At 46.6% G+C, this 27,325-nt stretch overlaps 2 protein-coding genes across 3 annotated transcripts in view; one reads left to right on the forward strand and one right to left on the reverse strand.

The window, feature by feature from the left end:
• Window positions 1–1,852: 1,852 nt before the first annotated feature.
• UFD1 (ubiquitin recognition factor in ER associated degradation 1) lies at window positions 1,853–23,523 on the reverse strand. 2 transcript variants are annotated; one of them, XM_081036684.1, is made up of 12 exons: window positions 23,129–23,523; window positions 19,645–19,777; window positions 19,257–19,289; window positions 16,242–16,363; window positions 15,172–15,302; window positions 13,612–13,684; window positions 9,223–9,291; window positions 8,277–8,342; window positions 7,939–7,986; window positions 7,021–7,109; window positions 6,035–6,116; window positions 1,853–1,971 (listed from the first exon to the last, which is right to left on the reverse strand). In XM_081036684.1, exons 1-12 carry the CDS (start codon window positions 23,129–23,131, stop codon window positions 1,897–1,899), a joined length of 924 nt encoding a protein of 307 aa, XP_080892810.1. In that variant the 5' UTR covers window positions 23,132–23,523; the 3' UTR covers window positions 1,853–1,896. The 2 variants fall into 2 exon arrangements, with proteins under 2 accessions (XP_080892810.1, XP_080892811.1); XM_081036685.1 differs by having other exon boundaries at window positions 19,671–19,777; window positions 23,129–23,487.
• Window positions 23,524–23,775: 252 nt separating this feature from the next.
• CDC45 (cell division cycle 45) overlaps window positions 23,776–27,325 on the forward strand; it is a 30,644-nt gene continuing 27,094 nt past the window's right edge. Inside the window, exons 1-4 of the mRNA XM_081036686.1 lie at window positions 23,776–24,052; window positions 24,179–24,238; window positions 25,015–25,107; window positions 26,647–26,784. Coding sequence (XP_080892812.1) covers window positions 24,002–24,052; window positions 24,179–24,238; window positions 25,015–25,107; window positions 26,647–26,784 — 342 coding nt within the window. The 5' untranslated portion in view covers window positions 23,776–24,001. The remainder of the gene's footprint in view (window positions 24,053–24,178; window positions 24,239–25,014; window positions 25,108–26,646; window positions 26,785–27,325) is intronic.

Raw genomic sequence — 27,325 nt, forward strand, 5'->3', positions numbered from 1 at the left:
GCATAAAATGTGTCAGCCAACGTGGTCCTGCCAATGGAGGCTGTCTACCCACAGAGGGCTCCTACCTCTACTAGTGAAACTGAGACCCCATAAGTGGAGGCTCGGGTAGATTACAGGAGTGCTTCATGCCTTTTGAAACCATATCCATCACCAGCGGTGTCGTTCTGAGTCACAGGGTCCAGCCCTGGTCATCATGACAATCTTCAATGCTCATTCTTTGAGGACATGGGTGGACCCTGGGGATGATTCCTTGGAGTCCATCCTCTTCTCTTCTCAGTGCTGGGAGGAGCCCTTCCCCTTCCAGAGAAGGACCCATCTGCCTACAACCAGGAGACCTTGTGGGGACAGAGCCAGGAGTGGTTTCCAGGCTCTCGCCCTCACGTGGAAAGGTGCTCACTCGGGTAGTAAATGGCCATCAACTGTGATTGGATGGCCATCAGCTGGCTAGTTGGCCATCAGCTGTAACCAGTTAGCCATTGGCCACTAATGTAACTGCTGTGGCTACGCTAGCAGAAAATGGGGGCTAGCAAGAAGATGGTGGCTGAGCTAGCAAGCGCGGACTGCAGTTAGCACGGCGGAGTATGGGTTGCGGATTGCAGAGAAGTAGACAGCAGGTTGCAGGTAGTGTGGATCCTGCTTCCCGTGTCTCCAACCCAGCCGCCAGGGAGACTACAATGATATGACTCCCTTATTTATGGTCTGTTGGTGTTCCTTTTTGACCTCACCATGTCCTGAGTTCTTATGTGGAGAGCAGGACCAGAGACCCCGCATGCCACCGTGCATGACAGACCTAGTATAAGAGACCCTGCTGGGCCTGACCATCCCCACCCCAGGGGACAGAGAGCCTCGTTTCTCCCCACATTCTCCAGGAGAAGCCTCCCAGAGCTCTTTTCTAACAGCAGGATGGAATGAGGAGCACTTGCAAGCAGGCTTTCCCGCACTCCTGGCCCAACCATCAATCCATGTTGGCATTTAATCGAACATTTAGAAGCAATCCAGGTTTTAGTCATTCCCTGTTTTTATTTGAAATTCTTGATTTAGAATTATTTTAAGGAACAAGAGATTAAAAGAATTGGATTAACATGTCGAAAGATCTCATGCTGTAGAAAGTGAACATCTGAGACTAATAAAAAATAGGCCAGCAGAACCTTGGATAACTTAATACATGAAACGGAGAGTGGGGGGTAGGGAAGGATAAAGAAGAACATATCTTGAGCTTTTATTTAATGTTCACATTTGTACTTCACCATGAAGTTATTCAACCATAGACCAGATTGATTAAGGAGCCAGTTATTTCCAAATAAAATCAAAATAAAAGTGAAATGCTTTCAGATCAGGGCTTCCTTCTGAGGAATGGTTCTTTTGTGAAAAAAATCAACATGTAAAATAAAAATAGAAACACTCGTCCTCAACTACTTGCAGCCAGAGTAACGTAATAACCACTATTTATAGAGCACATATCTATTTAAACCAGTTTTTCTAGACCAAAGGCAATATCTAAGCTATAGACTCGCAAAAAGAAGGGATAATTGTAAAAAGAGAAAGAATACAAGTTAGGGCAATTCAATCCCTTCCATTGGTCTTTATCACGAACTGGGGAAATCTGCTTCCGCTGAGGCAGTGGGAGTGCGTGCCCCAAGGGATGAAAGCGAGAAGTGGCAAAAAGGCAGCCTACTGGACCTCAAAACAAACAGCTTTCTCTCTCCCCAAAAGTACACAACCATAAAGTCCTGCTGCTCCACTTCCAGGTCAAACTTGGCAATTCTTAGGAAACTCTAAACAAACATAAAGTGACAGAGCATCCTCTGCAAAAGTCTCATCCCGTCCAAGCCAGTAACTCAAAGTCATTACGTTGCAATTGATCATTTTATTTTCCAATCAGCCAACCGTCCCAACTTATGGCTTTCTTCCCTTTTTACGCAATGACTGTCCTTCTCCAGAGAAAGCGACGAATCTGCCTCCAGCTTCATCCTAGGTGTGAAGATAAAATACTATTTCAGAAACTTCTTGGAGGTTTACTAAAAAAGCTTTATTCTATTGATTCATTACCATCCACCATTTTCCTTACTTCCATGTTATTCATAAGAAATGTCTTTGAAATACAGATACAAATCACAATCCATTGAATTGAAGACACAATCACAACTATGCATCTACTACAGCCTTTATTCTCAGGTTGAAGGTATATGCTTTTGCAGAAGCATCGTATTTTCAATGTAAAAAATGTAAAATACACCCCCAAAAGAAAAATCACCTATAACTCCACCACCCCAAAAATAAGACGTCCAGTCACTTTTCTGTATAAGGTTACATAAACTATTTTTGTACGTAATTCCCCCATCTCAAGTCAATGAATTTCTTATCTATCTAGTACAATCTAAAGGCTACAGAGAATTCCATCACATGTGAGAGATAGTCTTCTACCATGGGATATTACTTCCAGGTTTGCAGTATTTTAAATTGCTGTGGTAAGCAACTTAATGTGTTTACACACAGCCTGATTTTTCCTAGAAATTGAATTCCTCAGTAAAAGGATGCATATATTTTTGAGGCTTTTAACATATGGTGACGCCCTAGCTCTCAGAAACGTTCTACCAAGCTATACTCCTACCAGCAGAAAAGACAGCTTGTTTTTTATAACTCTCAAAAACAGCAGGTATCTTTCACGTGCTTGTACTGCTAATCAGTTGAAGATGTTATCTATAGAAGACGATTCTGAGTTCCCCACCACACACTCGGGTACCTACCATGTTTCCCCGAAAATAAGACCTAGCCGGACAATCTAATGAGTCTTTTGGAGCAAAAATATAAGACCCGGTCTTATTTTATTATAAAACTGGGTATAATATAATTAATGTAATGTGATATATAATACAATATAATACCTGGTCTTATATTAATTTTTGCTCCAAAAGATGCATTAGAGCTGATTGTCTGGCTAGGTCTTATTTTAGTAGCCCCCCTCACCTAATACAGCTGGTACCTCTGGTGGGGCCTGTACAGGGTTTACGTGGTGGTGACCATGTAAATGCCAGTCACAGCTGAGCCATCCAGTTGTCCTTTCCTGTAGAGCCTTCTGTTTGTCCTGCTGTCCATAACAGTTTCATCATAGCCGGCATCTCACCAATTTTGTCGGCATGAGGAAGGTGTGAGTCTTGGAGGCTTCAAGCTGCCATTCCTGGACTGGCCATTCTCTCTGTGTTGCACATGGCCGTGGGGACTTCTGTTTCCCAGATCTAAGGCTTTCTTATTTCTACCGTATTCTTTAATTTTAGTGGGATATATCCTCCAGCAGCTTCCTAAGAAAAGGTGCATGGAGGGTGGGGGGGTGGGAGATGAGGGTAAGGGGGATCAAATATATGGTGATGGAAGGAGAACTGACTCTGGGTGGTGAACACACAATGGGATTTATAGATGATGTAATACAGAATTGTACACCTGAAATCTATGTAATTTCACTAACAATTGTCACCCCAATAAATTTAAAAAAATAAAGGTGCATGAGGACTATGTTTTTGTGAGATCCCACATATCCAAAAGTACCTTGTTTCTACACTCTCGTTTCACTGATAGGGTGGTTGGTGTCAGGCTGCTCGGGCTGCCCTAACAAAGTACCACAGACTGGCGGGCTTTAACAAGATGTATTTTATCTTTGTTCTGGAGGCTGTATGTCCTAAATCAAGGTGCTGACAGGTTTGGTTTCTCCTGAGGCCTCTCTCCTTGGCTTGCAGATGGCCACCTTCTTACTGTATCCTCACGTGGTCTGTCCAGTATGTACCTAAATTTCCTATTCTATAAGGGCACCAGTCAGATTGGATCAGGGGCCACTCTGATGGCCTCACTTTCACTTAGTCACCTCTGTAAAAGCCTTATTTCCAAAAATGTCACATTCTGAGGTCCTAGGAGTTAGGGCTTCAACACAGGAATTGGGAGAGAGAGACACAATTTAGCCTGTAAAAGTTGGGTATAGAATTTTTGAAAGTTTCTTCTCAGAATTTTGAAGACATGGCTGCATTATCTCCTAGCTACTTGTGTCCTGCTAAGATGATTCCATTCTTGATCCGTAGTAGAACCTCCTTCTTCCTTCTAGAAACTTTAGGATCTTTTCTTTGCCTCAGCGTGGGGCTATTTTCATTCACCGTGCGGGACACTCAGTGGGCCTTCCAACCTGCAAATTTGTGCCCAGGAGTTTGGAGCAATCATTTTCCTGATGGCTTCTGCCTCTTTGGTTTCTCTAATCTCTTTTCAGAACTCTTATGATTTGGATGTCAGCATTGGAAACTTTCTGATGGCAGTCTTCACTCTGGGGTGAGCTAGCTGGGACCTTCCCTGGAGCTCGTGAGACTGTCCAGAAAAAGATCCTCCGACTGCAACGGGCAAATCCAGCAGCCAGTGTCTGGGCGTCTAAGCAGGGGAAGGACACCAAGTGTGGCAACATTCAGGATGCCAAATGCCACTCGTTCTGTCTTTTACTTTTGTCCTGCTATTCACTGTGCTGATGACCCCAATCTAAGGACCTTCCCTGAGGTCTTTTCCTGGTGTGGGGGAGGCGTAGCCCCAGCAGGGTAAGGGGAAGGTGGTGTTGCAGTTCTAACTCCTTTGTAACACATACTCTCCTTAACCCTCCATCTCAAGAGGTACCCCTTGAGAGCTCTATTACCTAAAACAAGCTGCCTCTGGGCTTCCCAGCAGCAAGCTCAGGATGCAGCTTTCCCTGATCTATTAGGTCAGTTACTACTTGTCCTGCTGCTTGAGGGTTTCCAAAGTTTTGTTGCAGTTGCCACCTCTCCTCTTCATTGTCTTTATTATCTAGTACCACAGCTTTGGTGGGGTTTCAGGATGAAGTAGAGCCAAGTATGTGCCTTCAATCCCATCTTCAGTCAAACATTTCTTCTTAAATATTTATGGATAAAACAACTCCAGCTGTGTCTGTCAGCCTCACCTTCCCTTTCCTGTATCTCCAACAGTTGGGTCATGAGTCAGCCTGGAGGGCACCTGTGCTGAGGCCTCTAGGCCTGAGTCAGCAAGACCGGCCTAGCGCTGGCAAAGGCCTGGAAAGGGCTTCAAGGAAGACTCAGTGGGTGAGGTCTGACCCGGGACCACATTTGTACCTTAGACCCTGGAAGGTCCCCAACACTGTGTCGAGAACATTAAGGCTAGGAGGCGCTGTGAGTGGGGTCAGGATGTGCAGACAGCACAGTGGTCTCTATTCCCAACCACCCAAAGGCTACAGGGGAGGAGTTCAGTGGTCAGAAGGGGCCTGTGAGTTTTTGTAGCCAGAAACTGGCCAGTGACGGGTCCCATCTGGCAGCCCACCCTACACATGCTCACAGCATATCTGTTCTCTGGCCCCAAGAGACTAAGCCTGTGCAAAAAGGAACGAGGAAAGTGGAGGGTCTGAAGTGCTGGGTGTTTTAGAAATACACAGCACACACAGCCACGGCTGCTGGTGGGGTGAGCAATCTACAGTAGGGCGTGATGGGTTTTCTGAACCACTTTCCAGCACCTGGAAGACGTGCCCAGGAGGTAGAACCTCCTCTTTGCCAATACCTCCTGCCCCCACCTGCACCCTTCCCTTCCTGTCACATGGGAAGGGCCGAGGGCGGCCGCTCTCCTCAGGTCTCAGTGGAGACCGTTTTTGGAGTGTGGTGGCACTGAGGTGGCCATGCAGCTGTCAGGAGATCTAGCCCTGGGCCCCGGGCACCCTGACCTCCATGCCCCTTCACGCTCACAGCAGCCGTCTAATGGGACGGTCCTGGGGATTAAATAACTAAATATGAAGCACTCAGTACGGGGCCGGACACGTGGCAAGGGCTCTGTGAGCCGGTGATGTGCAATCTCCATCACCAGGTGAAGCCAGTGCTGCGGCCTGCACACCTCCAATGCAGCCGCAACAGGACAATCAGGCCACCAGTGCAAGGAGAGCCCCAAGAATGGAGCAAAATATGACAGGAGCACCCTGATTCAGAATGGAAAGAATTCTACCAGTTATCACTAGAAATAAAACTTCTCATTACCCATGAAATACACTCACCTCTTCAACTTTTTTGACCAGTGGACGTGAATTTCTGATGAACGTAATCTTACCAAGTTTAAATTCATAATTGGGAATTCCTCTGCAAAGAACACAGAAGAGGAGAAATATTAATTCTAGGAGAAAAGGACTAAAATTCACTTTTACAGTCAAGAGGAAGGCAAGCCAGAGATGACAAGTATCCTCTTGGCGACTCTCATTCTGGGGTATGTGGCTGTACCCCCCCACGGGCCTTGGGCCAGCCCTTTGGGGCTCCCCAGCATCCCTCCAGCAGGGAACCAGAAGGCAACTGGGGAAAAGGCCTGCAGACCTGAAGCCTGTTCTGCGGTGAGGGGTCGTCTGGAGGCTTGGGAGGCCCTCTCCATCTCTGCCCTCCAGCCTCACGGATTACCCTGGAAGTACTACACTTGTATTAAACTCATTTCACTCCTTCAGAGTGGTTTTGTAAAAACGCCACATCCAGCATTCTCCTTCTGCTCTAACACAGAGTAGCCGGGCGACGTAGCTCATCGCTACCACCACAGCCACCAGAGCACGGAATCTGCTCTGTATCCCTGAACCAAACAATAGAAACACATCTCAGCGAGGCAGCTTGGGTCTCCTGTCTGAGGGGAGCTGAGATATTGTTACTTAATTAAGTCACAAAACAGGAAAATACACAGGTTACTAGATAGGAACCAGAAAGGTTTAGAGTAGGACAGAGATCTGATCAGGTGCCACGTGGGGGCAGGAGGCTGGACTGCAGTGGTCCCGGATGCGGAGAAGACACTGCTACACTTCCGCTGGGAAACACCGAACTCCACATCACGCTCCAGTTCCCCACGGAGAGCAGGGAGTGGAGGCATTCGTCCACCCCCCAACCTCCTTGACCCAGGCTTTATCTCCAGAGCTAGAGTAGAGTGAGGCTGCCACACCAGAGGTCTAGAGCAGACCTTCCCTGGACAAGGATAAAGCATCGGGCTGGAATAGAGCCAGGGCAGACTCACCTTTTAATGTCTCCAGGCTTGATTGGGGAGGGGCTCGGCTCCACACCTTTCTTCTTCCCATCCAGTCTATTCCCAGAGCCGGAGAAGGCCTACGTAGGCAAACAGGAGAGTGCGTGTGCACTTAGCCCCAGGAGCGGAGTGAGCATATGCATGCCCTTTGCGGACACCACTGCAAGGATATGTGCTGGTGGGCACCACCAAATCCCCCTCAGGAATGAACCCTCACTCCCCGGTGAAGTATGGGCAGCCGACAACTCTCCGCCCAGCCCCTCAGGACCTCTGTGAGTTGAAGGGAGCTTCCTGGCCCAACGGTAGCCACCCCCAGGGGCAGCCAGTAACCAATGACAGGTTGAAAGGTCCGGCCCTGGCTTCTGCTGGGCCACCTAGTTTGGGGCCCTGTGGATGGGCTAAGGCCTCTGTTACAACTGCCCCACAGCTCAGCTTTCCAGTCCTGCCTCTCTACTGTCTCCCGGTGCCCCAGTGCCCTCACACTAGCCATTTCCACGTTTTTCCCAGGGAGCCTTGCTGGTGGCAATGATGAAGGGTTACGTTGGAATTTATTTTCAAACAGAACAAGCAAAGAAAAAAAGGACATCGTCTTAGAGATAAAGCAAACATCGTCACATTTGGTGAATTCAAGTGAAGAGTATATGTGTGTCCATTGCACTATTTTAACTTTTTGGTAGGTTAGAATTTTAAAAAGAAAAAAAAGTTGTGGCCGCCTTAAAGAGTTGTTAGGATTCCAGGACAAAATGGATATAAAGTGCCATGTAACCAACGAAGTGGCAGATATGTGTGTGCACAGACACCCAGAAGCCCGATGCCTGCTGAGGTCCATGGAGTGCTACAGAGAGTGGCTGGCAGGAGCAGATGGCGCGGCAGGAAAACAGGAAGTAAAACGTGTGGCCTGGTACTCACACGAAAGCCCAGCTCTCCAGCATAGCCACTATGATCAGCTTCGCCTTCCTGACAGGGAGACAGAAAAACAGGAGATGAGCTTCTCAGCAGGGACACCCCAACTTTTCCCCTGGGTCCCTCATTTCTATCGCTGTCTCTGCACCCAAACAGCTGGATACACCGTCTCCCGAAGTAAGACTGGATGAGCAGCAGAGAACGTGGTTACGTCTGCACCAGCAGAGGCCAAACACGGGGCGGGGCAGCTGTCAGGACAGACCCAGGACACACTCCCAGAGACCATTAACAAAGAGGGCAAAACTGCACACAGGGAGGGGAGCGACGCTGGAGACACTACTTACAGTTGACTCCTCATGCTGGACTTGTCTCTCGGGTTCCTTGTAGCCCAGCGGGGCATCAAAGTCCACCTGAGTCCCCAAGACGAAAGGTCAAATTGTGAGACATGGTGGCACCTAGGTTCCCATAACTCTTCTGTTTTTAAGTGAAACAACTGTAGATTCTCATGCAGTTGTAAGAAATAACACAGAAAGATGCCCTGTGTTTTCCTAATGGTGACATTTACAAAATTCTAGTACAGTATCACCACCAGGAAATCGACATCTATACCTGTCAGAATCCCTGTCTCACATGAACCACAAGCTCACTTGTAAGTTAACACAATTTCCTCACCAGTGTAGGTCTGTGCACCCATGCCCACGGTCAGGATGCTGAGCAGTTCCAAAAGCACAGGATCCCTCATGTCATCCGTCCCCATCCACACCCACCTCTCTTCTGGGGCCTCTCCACCACCCATAGCCCCTGGCAAACACTCTTCTGTCCTCGCTTTCTAAAGTTTTGTCATTTCAAGAATGTTATAAAAACGGAACCTGACAGTGTAGAACCTTTCGGGACTGGCCCCTTGGCTCAGCATCACTCTCTGGAAAGCCACCAGGCTGTTGTGCATCTTAATAGTTCCTTCCTACTCAGGAGCTGAGCAGACTTCCTTAGTGGGTTTTTTGTTTGTTTCTTAATTGAGCTTCCTTGGTTTTTAAGAAGTTTCACTCCTTGGCAGGCCTGAGGTGCCGATGGATTCAGCCATCTCAGAACTGGCGGCAACTCTGCCACCTCCACTGGCCCTGATCCCAAGGTCGGCTCCTCATTATGTTCTGGCAGCATTTTCCTTCTCTCTCTCAAAAAGTCCCAGGGGCCGTGTGACAGTGACATCCTCCTGAGACAATGGCCTACAGGGGCCACTGAATGCCCGTCACCCCCAGACCCGAACGCACTGTAAGCAGCGACACCACTCACGTTCATGTCACACTCGATGATGGACACAGCCTTGTCAGGCTTCGTCTCCATCACCCGCAGTTCATAGATCTGTGGGAAGAACAGATGCTTGGTTGCGTGGCAGCATAGGTAGCTGTAACTGTTCATGTTACCATGGCTCCCTACCCTGCTCCCGCAGACACATCCCCACCTCCAGGACACCCTCCACAGCCACACCTCTTGCTGTGACAGTGCGGCGACGAGGGGTGAACCTCCTTGATACCTGCCCCAAAATCGAGGCTGTTCCTCAAAAGTGATTCCAATCACACAAGGCAGTTAAGGATCAAATTGTAAAAGGCACTCATAGTGACCCCAGAAAGACCCCAGAAAGGACACTTCTAGGAATTTATTCTAAGTAAATTATTAGCTAAATGCTCAAAGAGAAAATTCTAAGAATGCTCACTCCAACATTGCTAATAGTATAGCCCCCAAATGCTTACCAATAGTTTGGTTAAATGAATGATACTCATATTCATATAGTCACCAATGGAATACAATACAACCAATAAGAAAAGTTAAAAATCATTAATGTTGCTGTGTGTCTAGGTTGATCTCATGTATGTAAAAACGCCCAGAGGATAGGAACTATAAATGGCTGAATCTACTTTTTCCACTTTAGGTTCTTTATTTTTACCTAGAGTATGTCTTGTTTTACTAATAGAGAGTCCCACCATTTAAAAAACTTACGTATTAGAAGGAAGGTCACCAAAGTAAGGTGAGAAGGCTCAATGTGCCCAGTCAATTTTTAAAAGTTTCCTCATTATTTAATAGATTAAAAAAAAAAAATCTGTATGTCACTATGTGAATGTGCCACAATTTCTCCATGCAACATCAGGGCTATCTCCAGTAGTTCTGCTTTCACTAACAACGCTGCGATGAACATTCAGATACATGTCCCTGGGGGCACGTGTCCACGTTTCTCTACAGTCGTGTTTTCAAACTGCAGGTCACAACTAATTGGTGGGTCATAAAACCAACTGTGTTGCAACCAGAACTAGAAGGGAAAAACATTGGAAGATAGTACAATGGAAATATAAAAATATGTTTTGTGTAGTAAAGATAAATACTTTTGTGGTATTTTTTAGTTTTATGTATTGTCATGCTGCATCTAAAAGAGTAATTTTAAACTGTTTTGAAATATTCAATATGTATGCAATTTTCGGTTATTTTTATTGATTTAACTTATGGAATTATAGAGAACACTTTAATTCTAAATTAAGTCTCTAGACTTATTTTTTTCCAGAGCGTCACATATTAAATATTACTGCTTTACATGGAAATATTTACCATAATTTACTTCACATGTGCCTGTTTACTTCTTCATTGTTCCTTGTGGCCCCCTGGTCTTTCCTTCTAGGATAATGCTCATTCCTAAAGTACATGCTTTTGAAATTTCACTAGTAAATAAACTCTCAGATTTTGTTTATCTAAAAATATTTTTATTTTGCCCTCATTTTTTTTATTTTTTGGGGGAATATTGGAGAACAGTGTGCTTCTCCAGGGCCCATCAGGGCCAAGTCATTGTCCTTCAATCTAGTTGTGGAGGGCGCAGCTCAGCTCCAAGTCCAGTTGCCATTTTCAATCTTAGTTGCAGGGGCTGCAGCCCACAATCCCATGCGGGAATTGAACCCGCAACCTTGTTGTTGAGAGCCAGCGCTCTAATCAGCTGAGCCATCTGGCCGCCCCTCTGGCAGCTGGTTATCTTCAATCTGGTTGTGGAGGGCACAGCTCACTGGCCCATGTGGGAATTGAACCGGGCAACGCCTTGTGCTCTAACCAACTGAGCCATCGGGCGCCACCCTCATTCTTTAAAGAAGGTTTGATGACAGTTAATTCCTCTCAGCCTCTAAAGATATTCTGCTATTTTGGGCTATCATGGTTGCTATTCAAAGGCCGTCTATTTGCTGTTCTTCTAGAATATTGTATTTTCTCTCTGCTACTTCTCTGTATCCTTTAACTCAGCCTGTTTGGTATACATTATACTTTCTGTAGCTATGGGTTGATGGCCATTTGAAAAACAATTTTACTTATTATCTCTTCACAATATCGCTACTCCTCCCATCTCTCCTGCTGGGATTTTCACAGAGCACGTTTGACTCTCTTAGTATCTCCAATACCTCAATCTTTCACACATTGCATCACCTTGCCTCTCAGTGAAGATTTCTAAGTCATTTCTCCAGATTTAATTTTTGTTTCACTAATTCTTTATCAACTGTTGTTTAACTCTTTGACAGTTTTTCAAACCTTCCTGTTTTTTAACAGTCTTTTGTTGTTTGCTAAATTTTATTATTCCATTTTTTAATTTCTTTGAACATTTTATACATAACTATTTTATATTTGCACCTGAAAATCCCAATATCGATTTTCTTAAGGGTCTAAATCTGCTTTTGTTATCTCTGCTTTGTATGTGTGGTGGTTGTATTACAAGTTTCTGTTTACTTTTCAATCTACCTTGTTTCCCAGAAAATAAGACCGGGTCTTATATTAATTTTTGCTCTAAAAGATGCATTAGGGCTTATGCTCAGGGGATGTCATCCTGAAAAATCATACTAAAGCTTATTTTCTGGTTAGGTCTTATTTTCGGGGAAACACGGTATAGCAATCCCAAGGGCTAAACGAAACTGGGGGAGCTTTCCCCAGACAGAATTTAGGTTCTTTCTCCTGGGATGAGGAAAACAGCCACCTCTGAGTCTATTTTGGCCTTTTTTTAATAAGAGTTCCAGTTTAATCTGAAAATCTCCAATTCAGATCTCCTACTGTAGCACCCATATGGCCATTTGCCCTCAAGAAAACCCTGCTGAAAGACTCTTGAAAAACTTCCTATATCTCTTGCAAGCCCACCAATGCATTAATAACCTAGGTTTTATCCTTATCCTGATTTAATTGGCTTTTATCAGAAGGGCTCTTTAGAGTACTCAGTCTCCCATACTTAACAAAAACAGGAGTCTAAACATGTGTTTCAATTCTTTGTATGCTCTATGTAACTCGTTCCCTTTCAGTGCAAAAATATCATCAATTTGAGTTACATTTAGCATTACTATCTTAATATTAAGAACAATAATATTAAGGCTACCTATAATTAATTATGAAATCTTGAAGTATTCAGTTAAGGTAGACAATACCTAAAATGTTCCCCACAAAGCTAAGGTCAACAAGATGATTTCTTAATTTTATAGATTCAAAATCCCAAAAATGGAAAAGTAAGGACTCTCAGCATCAGATGGCTCAGAGAGAAAGCAATTACTGGAGAACATGCTGGATCCCTACACTGACACTGAAGGAGTAACTGTCCTCCTGATCCTGGAGGGAAGGACTGGCCGAACCACAAACTTCTGGTTCATGGCTATGAGGGCCCCAATCCCTGAGGGGACAGGAGAGTGTGTGAAGGAGCTAAGAGCTAGCGTCAGGGAAAGCCAAGCCAGGGCTTTGGTCACTCCTGAGCACTAGGCGGTCAACCGTGTGATGGTAAATCATGGTTACCGTCACAGGGGACACGGGGCACCCACATCACTGTGCTCCATGCCTGTGTTAGGATGGCCTAGCAACAGGAGTGGCTACTATTACATTTTCCCTCAGATGTGTTGCCACGGATAATGAGGAAGTGGACACTGTCTTGAATTTTGTGGGAACTCATCTGTCACTACACATGAAACAAATGAGAAATGGAGGACGAGATATGGTATTTCACTATACAGTTAAATTCTCTACATCCAGACAGCTAAGAAGCATGGAATCATGAATGAACATAAGTGATGTTCAGACCCGAAAGACACTGTCAAGACAGACGAGCCCAGAAGAGCTATGGGAAAACCAAAGCTAAGGGCAACAGGAGGAAGAGGATGTGGGCTCCCATGAAGAGAAGTGACCTCAGATAGCAATATTACCAGGTGGAGCCAGGCTCTGCTTCCAGATGCCCCACTGGAGCACTTGGAGCATACCACAGGGCCCACTCTAGCAAGGCCTGCTTCCAAGGGAGGGAATCGCAAGGACGAGGACCCGGACTGGCTCCTTTCTGTGTCCCCACAGCCCAGCAAAGGGCTTAGGTCAGATTATAGGGGAAATGCAGACCTTTCTAACTGAGGCACAATCGGCAGGCTCACCACTGTGGTACACAGACATGTGATTAGTAAGTATAACAATGCTAAGCTGATTCATCTATAAATACAATCAACCATCAAAACAGTTGCTGAATAATTAGTAGAGGGCTCTAAAAAGCAACAGTAGGCAGCAATCAGTTGACAAAAGCCACGCATACAGTGTTCACAAAGAACTCCCATTCAAACGCCAGAATGGCATTGCAGGGCCTTGTTAGGTGTGATCTACACTGAGTTGGGCTCCAGATCCCACTGGCCCCGTGCCTGAGACACTCACCTTCTCGTTGTAGTTGATGGCAATCACATCCCCCGTGGTCAGACAGGCAAAGTTTCTCAATGCGTTTTCTAATCTGCAGACACACATTGTCAAGGCACAAACACAAACCATGGCTCCAGAATCTACCACTATGACATGGCACATCCCAGAGAGGACCTCAGAGTCTGAGGGAGAAAGACCCAAGCTGTCTAGGTTCACTTTTCTTGGTCACACAACCTTGCAAAATGACAGCAGCTTTGTGAAAAGGGCCTTATGTGGGATGCTATCTTCACTCCTCATGTGAAACTCCACGCTACAGGGGTGCCCTGCCCTCGACTTCTCCTGGGGACCGCTGAGCTGTCAGACTCAATCCACTCAGCCTCTGAGGGTGGAAAAGGCTCCCGCATCACTGCTCTGTGTGCCCCCCACATTCTCTGCTCTATGCTAAGACTGTCATCCAGACCAGGGAGCATCGGGTGGACTCTCAGCTGATGAAAGTAATGTCCTTTCTCTGTATACTAACAAGTTAACTCTGCCAATAGATACAGTAAGTCTGCATGTAAAAATCCAGAGAAAAATCACGAGGAACTACGGCAACAGAGGCAGGCCCCTCTCCTGGGCACTGACAGCTAGACGAGCACCTCCAAGCAGAGCTCTGAAGGCCAAGGTAAGCAGATTTTGCCACAAGACGTTGTCCTGCCTGTAGGATGGGAAGCCCCACCACCGACTGCCACAAGCAGAGAGCCCAATACCCCCACGTGTCCAGGACCTGGCCACAGGGGACTCAACATGCTGGTCCACAGACAGTCAGTGCAGGGCTCAGCATGGCCCTCCAAGTCCAGACCATGGCCGCAGCAGCTTGCTCCTAAGCTCACACCCAGAGAGAGTGTAGAAGTAGGACAGGTGGAGGCACCGTTTCTTTTACCGTCTACTCATCTATGCTTTTTTCAAGCACGCATTTCAAAAAATAAATAGGTGATAGAGTGACCACTGCATACCATGATCTCAACAAAGCAAACTGGGGCCTCCAAGCTAGAGAGAGCACACACAGCACACCCCTCATCCACACTAGTCACTCCTTAAATTATAAGCATATCTGGCTTACGTTCAGAGGGGAACATATGAAAAAAATCACCAGAACCTGAAACCTTCACATTCCTTTTGCTGAGAGAAAGAAAACATACTAATTCAATGCTCCCCATTGGTTTGGAGTGAAAAGCCCTTAAACCCGGGTAAAAGGGGAGGTTGAGTGGCACCAGTGGTCCACAAAGGGTTGGAGTCTGAGAGGCAAACCAGCTGGCCCCCTTCTACCAGCACACACTGGGCTTTGTGCTAGGTGTCACAGTCCACCTGAAGGAAGGGCTCCACTCTGCCCACAAGGAAGTGTCCAGAAGATGTCCATGGAGTGCCCAGCACACTTGTCCAGGCGCCATGGCACATGTGCTGGCTAAACGCCATTATTCTCCAATCACAATAAATTTGCACTCCCAAAGTAGGCACACATTAAACAAAGCACTACTGTTTACCTGCAAGCATACTCCGCTTTTGTCCTGAAGAACCCTTCTTATTTCAAAAGGATACACTGCTTTGGGGTTGGTAATGTCCAGGAAGTCAGGACTCTGAGGCTGAAATTTGGAGTATGTGGCCACTTGAAGGTTGACACTCTCTACCTGAACTAGGCCACCTTCTTCCAACAGCAAATTCTGCATCATCTAAAGGAAGAAAAGCTACATGAGGCTCTTGGAAATCAAGCGGCCAGCAAGACCGCCACCGACTACACCCCAGCAGGACAAAGTCTGACGTTCAGATGGCCTCTTCCTGGGGACCCTGCTCCAGGGGAGCCTGTTCCAGGCTGACTCACCCTGAAGCAGCCCAGGAGCCCTGGGTGAGAGGGAGCCTGCTAATCAGCCAACAGGGTGCATGTGCTTACACACCTGCTGAGAGGCAACTCAGTGGCAGCAGCGAGGAAACCCCAGGCAACCACCTACTCTTTCCAAGAGCTGGAAGGCCATCCCAGGAAGAGTTGGGCTGGCAACTCCATGTTATTGAAAGAGGCAACCCAGGGGATGTGATGTTTCTCAGCAAAAGGGATTCAATTCGTTTCTGGTCTAAAGTGGTCTGAGAACCTGGACAAGGGGCCACCCAAATTCCCAGCCTGTGGGTTGGAGAGAGAATCTTTGAGGTACAGTGTATCCCAGTATCACTACCTCCTCTCTCACCTCTGGAGAGGGGCCACAGAGGGGTCTCTGTGGAAAGCCTTAGTGCTCTAGAGAGGCTCTACTTTTGTGGCAATGAAGTTGAGTGCTTTAGAAAGACTCAGTTATAGGCAAGTGTGTAAACACACATCCGTTGCAACAGAATTGGTGGAGAAACTATGAAAAATAAGGCGAAAATGTATAAAAATCTAAATTCTGTACTTACACCATTTGAAAAATACTCCTACGTCATTATCTTTAAAAAGCCTAATACAGGAGATCACAGGTGGATAGCATCGCTGCAGTGTCTAGGCTACCGAATAAGCAACGACCAAAGAAAAGGCCAACCCCAGCGTGCGGCACACTGTTCTGAATGCCCTCCTTCACTTTGATCTGGGGGTAGGATTCCCTCAAGGCAGGCCCAGACTCTCCAGAAACCAGGGCAGCACAACTCACCCAATGTGGGAGGTAGCAGATACCCTCGTCAGCGACAAATTCCAGCACACCACAGTGCGTCATGCGGTCCGAGTTCTTATTGGTCAGTTTGAATAGCATGGGGTAGGTAATGTTGAGTCGGCCTAAAATCAAGAGAGGCTATGAGGTAAGGCTCCTGCAAGGGAGAGAAACCCTGTTCCCCCAACGTGCTCCCCTGGAAAGCAGCCTCCCTAGCACCTACCATGGCTCCATACATCCTTGCCCTTGAGAGCAGGAACCTGGACCAGTGTGGTGCTTTGCCTCTCGTGTCAGCCCACCCACAGGACTACCCCACGCCCTGCGAGAGCATAGCACTTGGCCTAGAACTCAGGAATATTTGGTGATTCAAGTACACAGCAGCGGTTTAACACTTGTGATTTTCTGAAATTTCAATTTTAAAAAGTGGCACGTTCACTCATTTATTTGTTCATTCATAAATATTTAAGGGCCAACCTGCACAAAATCCCCACAAAGGTTTCTAGTTAGAGAAGTGAGAAAGAAAACAAGTGCACCCAGATGCGGTGGTGTAGCGGGAAGGGTGGGGTGGAAGGAGGCAGGGCTCCTACAGGACGCCCTCCATGCGAGTCATGATGGACAGGCCAGGGAGGGAATTCCAGGCAGAGGAAGCAGCCTGAGCTAAATCATGGAGGGAAGGGGAGCCCAGACAGCTCAGGAATGGCTGGTAATTAGGTGAGACTGGGGCACGCGGACAGGGTGTGAGAGGGGTCTGGAAGGGAGGCAGGGCTGAATATTACACAGGGTGAGACCAGTCAGCAGTGTGGGCTCTTATCAGTGTCACAGCACAGTACGTCCCCTCTGAGTTTGAGGCCGCATGGAGGTCCAGAGGCAGGCAAACAGGACTGCTGGCATGCTGACCCAGGAGTGCAGGGGGCACAGAAAGTGGGGGCTGGTGACATGAAGCAGAACCCAGGAGAGTTGGACACCGGGACAGAGTGACATAGTGGTGGTGTCTGTCGCATACCAGGCCCTCACTAAGTCTTCCCAGAACAGTGACGTACTATCATTACCCCTTTGATCTACGGGAAACTAAGGCACACGGATTCAGCCACATGCCCAAGATCACAAGGCCCAGAAGTGGCAATGCCAGGATTTAAACCAGGCTGCTGGCCCAGGTCTGGGATGTAACCACTGAGGCCCAATTTATCCTGTTGGTTCAGGCAAACATGGCACAACAAGTTCCACTCAGGAGCAGGAGGTGTGGAAAACTTCATTTGGGGTCTCCCTAAGATTTCTGGTGAAGCAGATCCAGTAACAATCTTGGGCATGAAGCCACAGGTAGGGGAGGAAAGCCTCCGGAAGCAGAGTTTCACCACAGAGGCAGTGGTGAGCATGGGTGTCCCCCCATCACAAAGGGTGGCTTGAATGCTGGTAGTGTGTGGCCAAGTGCCCAAAAGCCAGGCTTCCGGCCCCAGGGAGCCTCCCAGCTCTAGGGCTGTGGAGCAGAACTGAAGTCAGTCACGGTGAATTGGCTCAGGTTCCAGCCAAGGGTCCAAGATTCTTGCAGTTGGAAGAAACCTGTGTCCCTCAGTCTGTTGGTTTTCAAACTGTACTTTTTTTGTGATTTAAAGAAGTACCATAGAGTTCCCAAGCCCTCCGCACCCCCTCACTTCCTCCAAACTGAGCAGCGACCCTTTTTATAAATTAGGACCACCCATAAGATTACATTTGGACAGTTTGTCCCACTACTTCAAAGGTTTGAACAACACTCATCTAAACCCCACTATGCCAATCTGACTCTCTTCTCAGACGCTTGTGCCAAGGGTCATACTTGGTGCTCTGCACTTGGGTCAGCCCAAATGGAAAGGCAGGGGTCCCTGACCTCTTCTGTGATGACAGGGACCTGCCTTAGGGATATGAACCCCATGACTGTAACCACCCACTGGCTGAGCTGAGGCCAAAATTAAAGGCCTCCACTGGGTATGGCCATTGTTGCTGTTGGCATCAGTGAAGCCCTGCTGGCCAAAGGCCACCTCGTGCCTTCTCACTGGTGTCACACAGGTTTGGGCTATTTATGAACACACCACAAGGCACCACTCAGGAGGAGGTACTCCTGCCACACAATAGCTGATAGGCAAGCGCTATGTCCCCATTTAAAGATGAGGTCATGAAGCTCAGAGAGGCCAAGTCCACTCTAGAACCAGGCCAGGCAAGGTGCAAAGCCCAAGCCAGAGCGACACCAGAGCTGGCATTCCTTCTCCATTGTGCTGCTCAAGTGTACTGGATGCCAAGCGTGGCCCCTCCTGATGGTGGCTTCCATGTCTCCTGCCTCAGATGGGAGGAACTCAGAAACACCACTGCATCTCAAAAGGGCAATGACTGAGTCTGTGCTCAGGGTTTTCCGTGTCCAGGTGGAATGGGGCCGGGCCATGAGGTCTCTAAGTTGCTCTCATGAGAGGAGGGGTTGGGGAAAAAGAGGGAAAGCGTGGCCGCTCTCACGACCAATGGGCCTTTCTCACTCCTGGTAAGAGGCAGGAGCCAGTAAAAGGAGCAGTGTCTGGGGCAGAAGACTCAGTTTTGCCGTGCTGCAGATGCACTGGGGCAGAGTAGGTGGAAATGCAGGCCTGGAGCTGAGGCAAGAGCCTGGGGAGGAGATATTAGCAGCATCCTTTTGGGAGCTGACCACCGCCGTCTAGGAGAAAGCCGAGTGAACCCAGCCAACGGCGTCAGCTGCCACGGCAGTGTGATAAGCACTGGTGCTTGAACCTTCCTTTAGTCCTGCAGGATCCGAGATGGGAGTGGAGGGAGTGGGATGGGTCTTCAGGGGAGATCCCCTTCACAGAGGAGAGACCTGGAGTTGAATACTCACTGGCCCCGAGCCTGGACAGCTGGCCGCCACAGGCCACGACCTCAGCAGGGCAGATGTGGCCCCCGTTCTCCCAACCCAGCAGACATCCTCCAGGGACAATTCCCGACCAGACGTGGCGTCCATATTGACATTACCTCAGTTCTCAAGTCATGTAGAAAGAAAATACTTACTGAGTTGATCGAGGGCTGAGGGTGGCATAATTACTGTGGAAAAAATATTTAAGAAATACTAAGAATATAAAAATTAAAAGGACAGAACAAAAGCCAAAATGCAGTTTCTGTTCTATCTCTATAAAGTATTAAACAATACTTGTACGGAAGCCAGAATTTCGTAAAAATCTCTCATAAAGAACTTTCTTTGCTGTAATTTATTTTGGGGAACTGAATGGCTACTAGCCATAAATCTAATCATAATTTGAACCCCGCATATCTGGGGCAAGCAACATTTTCACTCTAAGTAGCTTCTGTTATACATGTAAAATTAGGACTGTTTAAGACTATAAGCACTGCAGGCTGAGGGCAGGAAAGGTTACTATTCAAAATAAAAACAAGCACATACTCTTCCCGCCTTTCTCCACATCTGACCTGTCATTAGGCCCTGCGAGCATGGACACGGAGAAGCAGCGGTACTGCGTAGAGAAGCGGTTCTGGAAGACCCGAGGAATTGGGTGGTCAAACATGTTGAAAGAGAACTAGAAGGAGGAAAGAGATGCCAGAGTTAGAACAGAATAAAGGTACATTTCTTCTCATCAAAAGCCAAAACAAGTCAGGGTAGTAAATGCTTTTAAACACCCTCAAAGAACAAGATGCACGGAAATCCTGAAGGACCAGAGTGGTCTGCCTGAAGCACTTCCCCGTATCACGGTAAATCTCAAAGCTGTTTCCATTCTTTCTGCCAAGCCTGATCTAGTCTCCATTTTTAGGTGGTGCAATCTTACTGAAATAACTAGAAGTCAAGCCTGTTCTTAACCTTTTTTAGTGTCCTGCCTCCCACCCCTGTAATCCAGGCCAGACCTCACATACCTCAGGGAGTGGTTACTGACGGCCCCACAACATCCTACACATGCCAACCTCCCCCAACCCTGAGCTGGTTCCTCTGCCTGGTACACTTTTCCTCTTCCTCCTCTTAATTAAAAAAACTTCTATCTGCCAGTCTCTGATCTAAGAACTAGGGAAACACCACTCCAGTGATGTCTGTTCACTAACAAAACAAGTACAACCTCAGCCCTGGCAGAGTTCATATTCTGCCATTCCCAAGACAAAAAGAAACAAACAAACGACGCATGTGAAGCAGTGATAAACGTTCTGAGGACAAAGGTTAAGGGACAGAGAGCGCCTGGGAATTCTAGTTTAAGTGGGTGGTCAGGAAGGGACTCTCTGCAGAGACCTGAATGCCACGATCGGGAGCCAAGTAGAAAACAGGGAACAGCGTTCCAGGTAGTGGGAAGAGCAGGCACCGGTGTTTGCACCCCTTTTTCTGGCTTCTATGACTATCCTTTCTCCAGGAACCTTTGCTGCTCTGCTCAGGGTCAGGGATGGTACCCCTGCAATGTGCTCTCACGGTGTGCCACTCGGTGGAACTCCACACTCCCATTGATAAATAAAAGCCAAAACATCGTGCCATCAAAAAGGTAAGATGCTAGCTCTTAAACTGGATAACAATGAGGCTTAGAAAACATGTTACCCTTATGATCTCACTTATATATGGAATCTAAAGAAAAGACTATGTGAATGAACTAATCAGAGACAGTTTTAGGGACGCAGAGAAAAAACCGAGAGTGGTTAGATGGGTGTGTGGGAGGGGGTTGGGGATAAGGGGAAAGGTGAAGGGATTTGGAAGCAGCTGGTAACCACAAGATGGCCTCAGGGTTTTTTTGAAAATTAATTTGGGGAAGGTATTCTATAATGTTGTAAAGATTTTGTTGGGTATCCGATGGACATGCGTTCTATTTGGGAGACCACCTCAGGGATACTGTGGATACCTGATCATGGCATAGTACACCAGAAGCTAAACATTAATGAATGCCAACTATAATTTTATATGTATAATGTGATGGTTCAGTGTGAGGTCGGAGGGATAGTGGATGGGGGGAGGGGGGTTCACAGTATGAGGGATATAAATGATGAACGTCTAAGTATTACCTTGTTTTGTACACCTGAAACTAATAAATAAATTAATTAATTAAAAAAAAAAAAAAAAAGAAAACATGTTACCCAGCAATCTGGGGTCAAAGTATTGCAATTATTATGATGTTTCAAAAAAATATATATAAAATCGCACAATAGGGTATATTCCAAAAGAATTGAAAGCAGGGCTCAATATTTGTACACTCATGTTCACAGCAGTGCTATTCACAATAGCCAAGAGGTGGCAACAATCCAAATATCCACTGATGGAATAAAGAAAATGTGGTGTATACATACAAAAGAATAGTTTAGCCCTGAAAAGGAAATTCTGACACGTCTTGAAGCTTGAGAAGACTACGCTAAGTGAAATAAGCCAATCGCAAAAAGACAAAAACTATTGGATTCCACTTATATGAGGTCCCTAGAGCAGTCAAATTCAAGAGACAAAATGTAGAATGTTGGTTGCCAGACGCTTAATGGGTACAGTTTCAGTTTTGTTAGATGAAAAAGTTCTGGAGACCCATTATACAATAATGTGAACTTAAAAATGGTTAAGATAATAAATTTATATTATGTGTTTTGCACCACAAGTTTTTTAAAACTCTCACAATAGACAAATATTTCTTGACTCGATTCCAAATAGACATTAAGTAGAGGGAAAGCCATCTACTGATAAGGTAGTTTACTAGCAATTCCACAATTAACAAGCAGAGTCAGCCTTCTTCCGAAAATGCAAATACAGCATGCTCCTGCTTAAAATCCCAAATGGTTCTTCACTTCCTGTGTTCTATTGTAGCTTTCAATCCCTTGTCTCTCTTCTTTTAACCAGCAGAACTCCTCAACAAAATCTTGGCCAGAAGTATAACAAATGAAAGTGTTTCTGGATGAAAGACAGGAGAGGAGTCCCGCCTCCCCTAAGGGCCTCTCACTACCCACCCCCCATCTAAGCCACTCCTGTTTGCAACATGAAAGAAAAATGTGCAAAGTATTTAACACCTACACCAATCTGCCTTCAAAACATCCTGAACCTTTCTGCCCCTGCCTACTGTTCCCCCCCCTTTTACTTTCCTTACCCTCCTCCTACTTTACTTTTATAATCCCAATGCCCAGCATATTGCCTACCACATATCAGGTCTTCAAATCTGTTAAGTGGATAAAGCTGAGAACAGAAATATGATTCCAAACTAACACACAGGATAAAATCCAATAATCATTCCTTGTTTTTACTAAAATAAACAGGTAACGCAGGCAATGATTACAGTGGTCATGAGACTGACCTCTGCAGCCAGATCTGGCTTCAAACTTTCACAAACTAGCTACCTCTTTAAATCATAGTTTTCTCATGGTTACAACAATAAGAATCATCCTTGCCTCCAAGGGCACGGTAGGGATTAAACGGGATTAAGTGTAACGAGGGACTGTAGGTGTTAATGCAAAACTGTGTAACAGAAAAAGCGCCAGCAAATACTAGCTGCGATTTATCTTTACTGAATCGCTTAGATAGCGGAAGGCATGCTCACCGTCCATGCATGACCAGGAGGTACTGGATGTCCCCCCATGCATTCTTCCTAGAAAGCCCGATTCTGCATTAACCTTTCAATTAATTTGCTGTTTATGGAAACCTGTTATGTGTCTAATACTTGCGAGACCCCTCGGTGGACTCAAACACTCAAACATGGAAGGAGCTCAAGTCCAACTGAGAGGAAATGCGAACCAAGTCCCCAACTAGGGAGAAGAGTACAGGCTCTTCGAAGTCAAGGGTCTGGGTCTTGTCCGCCGCGCCCGGGACCGGCAGATGGGCCGGACTCAGGCCGGGGTGACTCGGCATCTCCACAGCCGTCAAGTCCGCCCGCTGGACCCCAATCCCGGCCCCCGACCCCAGCCTCAGTGCCCAGCCCCTGTCCGGCCGCGCTCACCATGATGGCACCTGAGCCTCCCCGATGCTGCCTCGTCTAGGGAACGTTACGACCGGAGCCCGCCGACTTGCTCTTCTCACAGCTGCCGCCGCCGCCTTCGCTCGGATGCCCAGGGAGACTCACCGGAAGTGCCGGACTTTAGACCGGGGGGGAGGTGCCGAGGACAGGGCTCGGCTGCAAAAGAGACAAAGCCAGGCAAAGGCGCCAGGGCTTAAAGTTTCCCAGAAATAAACCATAAAGTACCTTTTCCAAATTGTTGTCCACTCTGGAGTAATTTAAAAAATTATTTTAAATTACGTTTTGACAGTACCCTCCTCTAGATGAATTTAGTTGGGCCCATTCTCCTTACTGACTACACTACCCAGAATGCACGCAGATCTTCCGGCCTTTGCGTCAGCCATCGAGGACTCGGGCGGAAGTAAGCCATATATCTGCCTTCGAACTAGACTGAGAGCCTATTGAAATCATGAACCGACGCTTTCGTTTGATGCATAAATAAGTTTAATTTAAGGTGAGGAGGTTTCTTTTTCCTGGGGTTCCAGTCGGGGGTAATAGGCTTCTTTGCCCAAACTAAAGATGTCCACCGAGCCTGGGGTTTCTGGGTAAATGGGAGTTAGCGTTGTATTGTGCAAACTTGTTTCCGTCCTGCCTGGTGATGACGCTCTTTTGGGCCGGGCCAGAATTTTCCAGCGGTGAATGGCGGAGGGCTACTGTCGCCGCAACATGAACCAATCATAAAAGAGGAAAGGCTGGGAACTAACCTGTTGATTGCTCGTGGGCCAATCGGAAGAGCCCTGATTTGGCGGGAGTCTTGAGCTCCGCCTGGGCTCTTGGTGTCTCAGCGCGAGCTCTGGGTGTTTGGCCGCCGTGGTCATGTTTGTGTCCGATTTCCGCAAGGAGTTCTACGAGGTGGTCCAGAACCAGGTGACCCCATTTCTTGGACCTCGAGCCCTTGTCACGGGGAAGGGATGAGGGGGAGCGGCCGTGGGAGGGCGGGAGGGGCCCGGGTTCGAGGCGCTGAGCTCAGTTCGCCCTGTCTTCCCCCGACAGAGGGTCCTTCTCTTCGTGGCTTCGGACGTGGACTCTCTGTGCGCTTGCAAGATCCTTCAGGTGAGCACTGAGGACTCTGGCAGGGTGGGGCCTGGCGAGAGGTGAGGGTGCAGGGTAGACCTGGGCGGGAGGTGGGACGTCCAGGGTCCGGAGGGCACAGGGTCGGGTAGGGAACTGTGCGGCAGGTGAGAAGCAGGATAAGGAACCCCTTCCTGGGTGAGAGCTCAGGCTGGGTGAGGTCTGGAGCAACAACAACTGAAAGCTGGGGAAGACTCTTGAGAGGTAGCCTTTCTGGCAGTACAGTATTGGGTGGGTTAGAGAAGGACGAGGCACCGTCAAGGATACTGGTTAGTAATTTTGCAATAACCTAGGCAAAAAGGTGGCTGCATTAGAGAGACCGATAGACTTGTACTGGCTTCCCAAATGTGGGATTTGAGATAGGGGAATCTGTGAAAACGGCATAGTGGTGCCATAAGCAATGCTGGATTCCGTAGTCTATTACAGAAGATCATTGGATCGGTTTTGAGTATGGTGTGATGGATGGTTACATGAGCTTTGGTTACACCCTTGGTTCTGGAATTACTTCTCAGAAGACCTAGAAATCAGATCAGCTTTTCTCCCTGGTTTTCTTTAGTATTTTCAAAAATTCGACAAAGTTTACATAATAGTACAGTGAATACTCACACCCCCATCACCTGTTCCTCCCATTAATATTTTACTAACCTTAGTTTATTATCTGTCATTTGTTTCATAACCCATCTTATTTTTTTATAGTGCATTTCAAAGTAAATTAGACATTCTAAATATGATAGGCGTTGAAAATAATCTCTCTCCAGGCCCTGTTCCAGTGTGACCACGTGCAGTATACGCTGGTTCCAGTTTCTGGGTGGCAAGAACTTGAAACTTCATTTCTTGAACATAAAGAACAAGTATGTGAGATGTATTCTTGAACAATTAGGCTTTTCTTACTCAATTGCAATATCTTATCTAAGTACCAACTATAGTAGGCAATACCAAAGGGAAAAATGAGCTGTATGTCTGGACTTACCCTGAAGTAAACAAAAAAAAAGATAGTGAATATGGACAGCCTCTAACCTTGAACTTGTGGGGCAGACATTTCATTGTAAGGTGCTTGGAATTTAGCAGTTTTAGATATGGCTTAGTTAAAATTATTTTAGATTAGACTACGATTTTACGTTATTTCTCCAAGAAAACGAATCCCAGTTTCCAACTTGGAATCCAGGAAAATATTTTCTCCCTTTGTAATTTTAAACAGTGGTTGCCAGGATTCCTCCCACCTCTACATGGGGCCATGAGAGTTGGTACATCTTAGACCCCACATACCATCTCATTTCTATACACACACACACACACACACACACACACACACACACGCTATCCTCTCTGAGTAGTGTTCATTCTACTACACATAGGGCGAAAAGCATTTTAAAAATCATAAAGCATTTAAAATATGAATTATTGTTTCAGTTACTTTTTTCTAGGTAATCTTGTTTCTGGGTCTCACCTCTATTCTGTTTCAGTAACTTTGTTCTTTTACATTGAGTTCTCCTGGGTGGTACTAAGATAAAGAAAGAATATATCAAGTTATAAGAACCTAAAAAAGTAACCAGTTAGAAAAAACTGTTTTCACAAAATCCTGTTCAAGAATTAGGTTTGCTAAGAAGTTTTTTGACAAGCCCACTTGAGGAAGAATCTCAAACCCCAAAAGGCCTACATATAGACAAAATTATTCTGAATAAGAAAAGGAAAGATGTTCTGGCCACTCTTGTTGGGTGATGAGAAGAGGATGAGGAAAGTAGAATAAAGTCAGTACCTGATATAATGTGATAGATTGAGGAGCTGGAGTATGGAAGAGGGTCCCTGGAGTCTGGCCACATCTAGGACTGTCTAGCAGAGGTAAACCCTTAACTGGAGCTCCTGTTATCATGGGAGGGACCTCTTCCAGTTCTGTATTTATAAGGAAATTGTTTTCTATAGTGATGGAATGTAATAAAAGACTTAATATTTAGGTGTCCATTACGTATGGGCTATCCAAGATTTGCTAAAATTTTAAAACTGTGGAATGTTATTAGCATGGAGAGATAGTTCGTCACAGTAGTGTGATTGATGTCTGGAGAGGCCCAGTTATTCATTTGAAGTCTTGGTCTGCTCCTCATCAGCTTCTTGATCCTGTACATGAGACTCTCACGTTCTGAGCCCCTGCGTGCTCCTCAGTGAAGTAAGGACAGCCACCGGACCTACCTCATGGTGTTGTCATGGAAATGAAGTAGTATATGGAGTATGTTAAAACACTAAGCACAGGCCATTTATGGCCATATTTGGAGCCCCTACCCTCAGGGCCTTGCCAAGTATCGGGTTTGATCTCACCAGGACACAGGTCTAGTGTGCGGAAAGTAAAGGGGCCTCCTTGATGCACTTACTTCACAATATCTCTCTTCCTTTTTCAGTTCCATTATTTTATCCTCATAAACTGCGGAGCGAACATAGACCTATTGGATATCCTTCAACCCGATGAAGATGCCGTATTTTTTGTGTGTGACACCCATAGGCCAGTCAATGTCGTGAATGTGTACAATGATACCCAGGTAACTAGGCCTTTGGAGCCCATGCCTCCCTTGAATTCTCCCAATGATCTGTCTGTGCCTTTAATGCCACGGACATTGCACCTGGTGTCCTTAATAAGGCTTGTATCCACCTCCTCTGCAGGAGTTGGAGCAGCCTGAGGACAAGAACTTGATCTTGTCCATATTTGATGAGAAACATGGCACCTAACCCTTGGAGGTGTTCAGACTGCATTTGTGGATTTGCTTGATCTGGGACGTCCAGGGACCAGAACCCTACACCCAGTTTGCCCTCAGCTCAGACCCCGCCTGGCCTCACTGAATATCAAGGGACCTCAGAGCCATCTGAGTTCATCTGATGGGTGGTGTGAGGACGAGCAAGATGGTGGTGTGAGAGGCCACTGTTAGCCAAAAATGGCTCTATTGCACTTATGTTCAAAGCCCTGAGCGGCGGGCACAGAGCCTGGCTCAGAGGAGCCACCTAAGCTTCCTTTGAGTTCATCTCCATCCACATTAACAGAGTGTCAGGCCCGAAATTATGTGAAAGGCTTCTCCAGGAGAAATA

Source organism: Rhinolophus hipposideros (genome assembly GCF_964194185.1).
Source record: "Rhinolophus hipposideros genome assembly, chromosome: 24".
In the NCBI taxonomy this organism is placed as follows: Eukaryota; Metazoa; Chordata; class Mammalia; order Chiroptera; family Rhinolophidae; genus Rhinolophus; species Rhinolophus hipposideros.

Coding starts and splice junctions, on each gene's coding strand:
- UFD1 (XM_081036684.1), bottom strand. Junction 7,987..8,276: donor TCCAGCATGAGGAGTCAACT/GTAAGTAGTGTC, acceptor TCTCCCTGTCAG/GAAGGCGAAGCTGATCATAG. Junction 6,117..7,020: donor AAGCCTGGAGACATTAAAAG/GTGAGTCTGCCC, acceptor TGTTCTTTGCAG/AGGAATTCCCAATTATGAAT.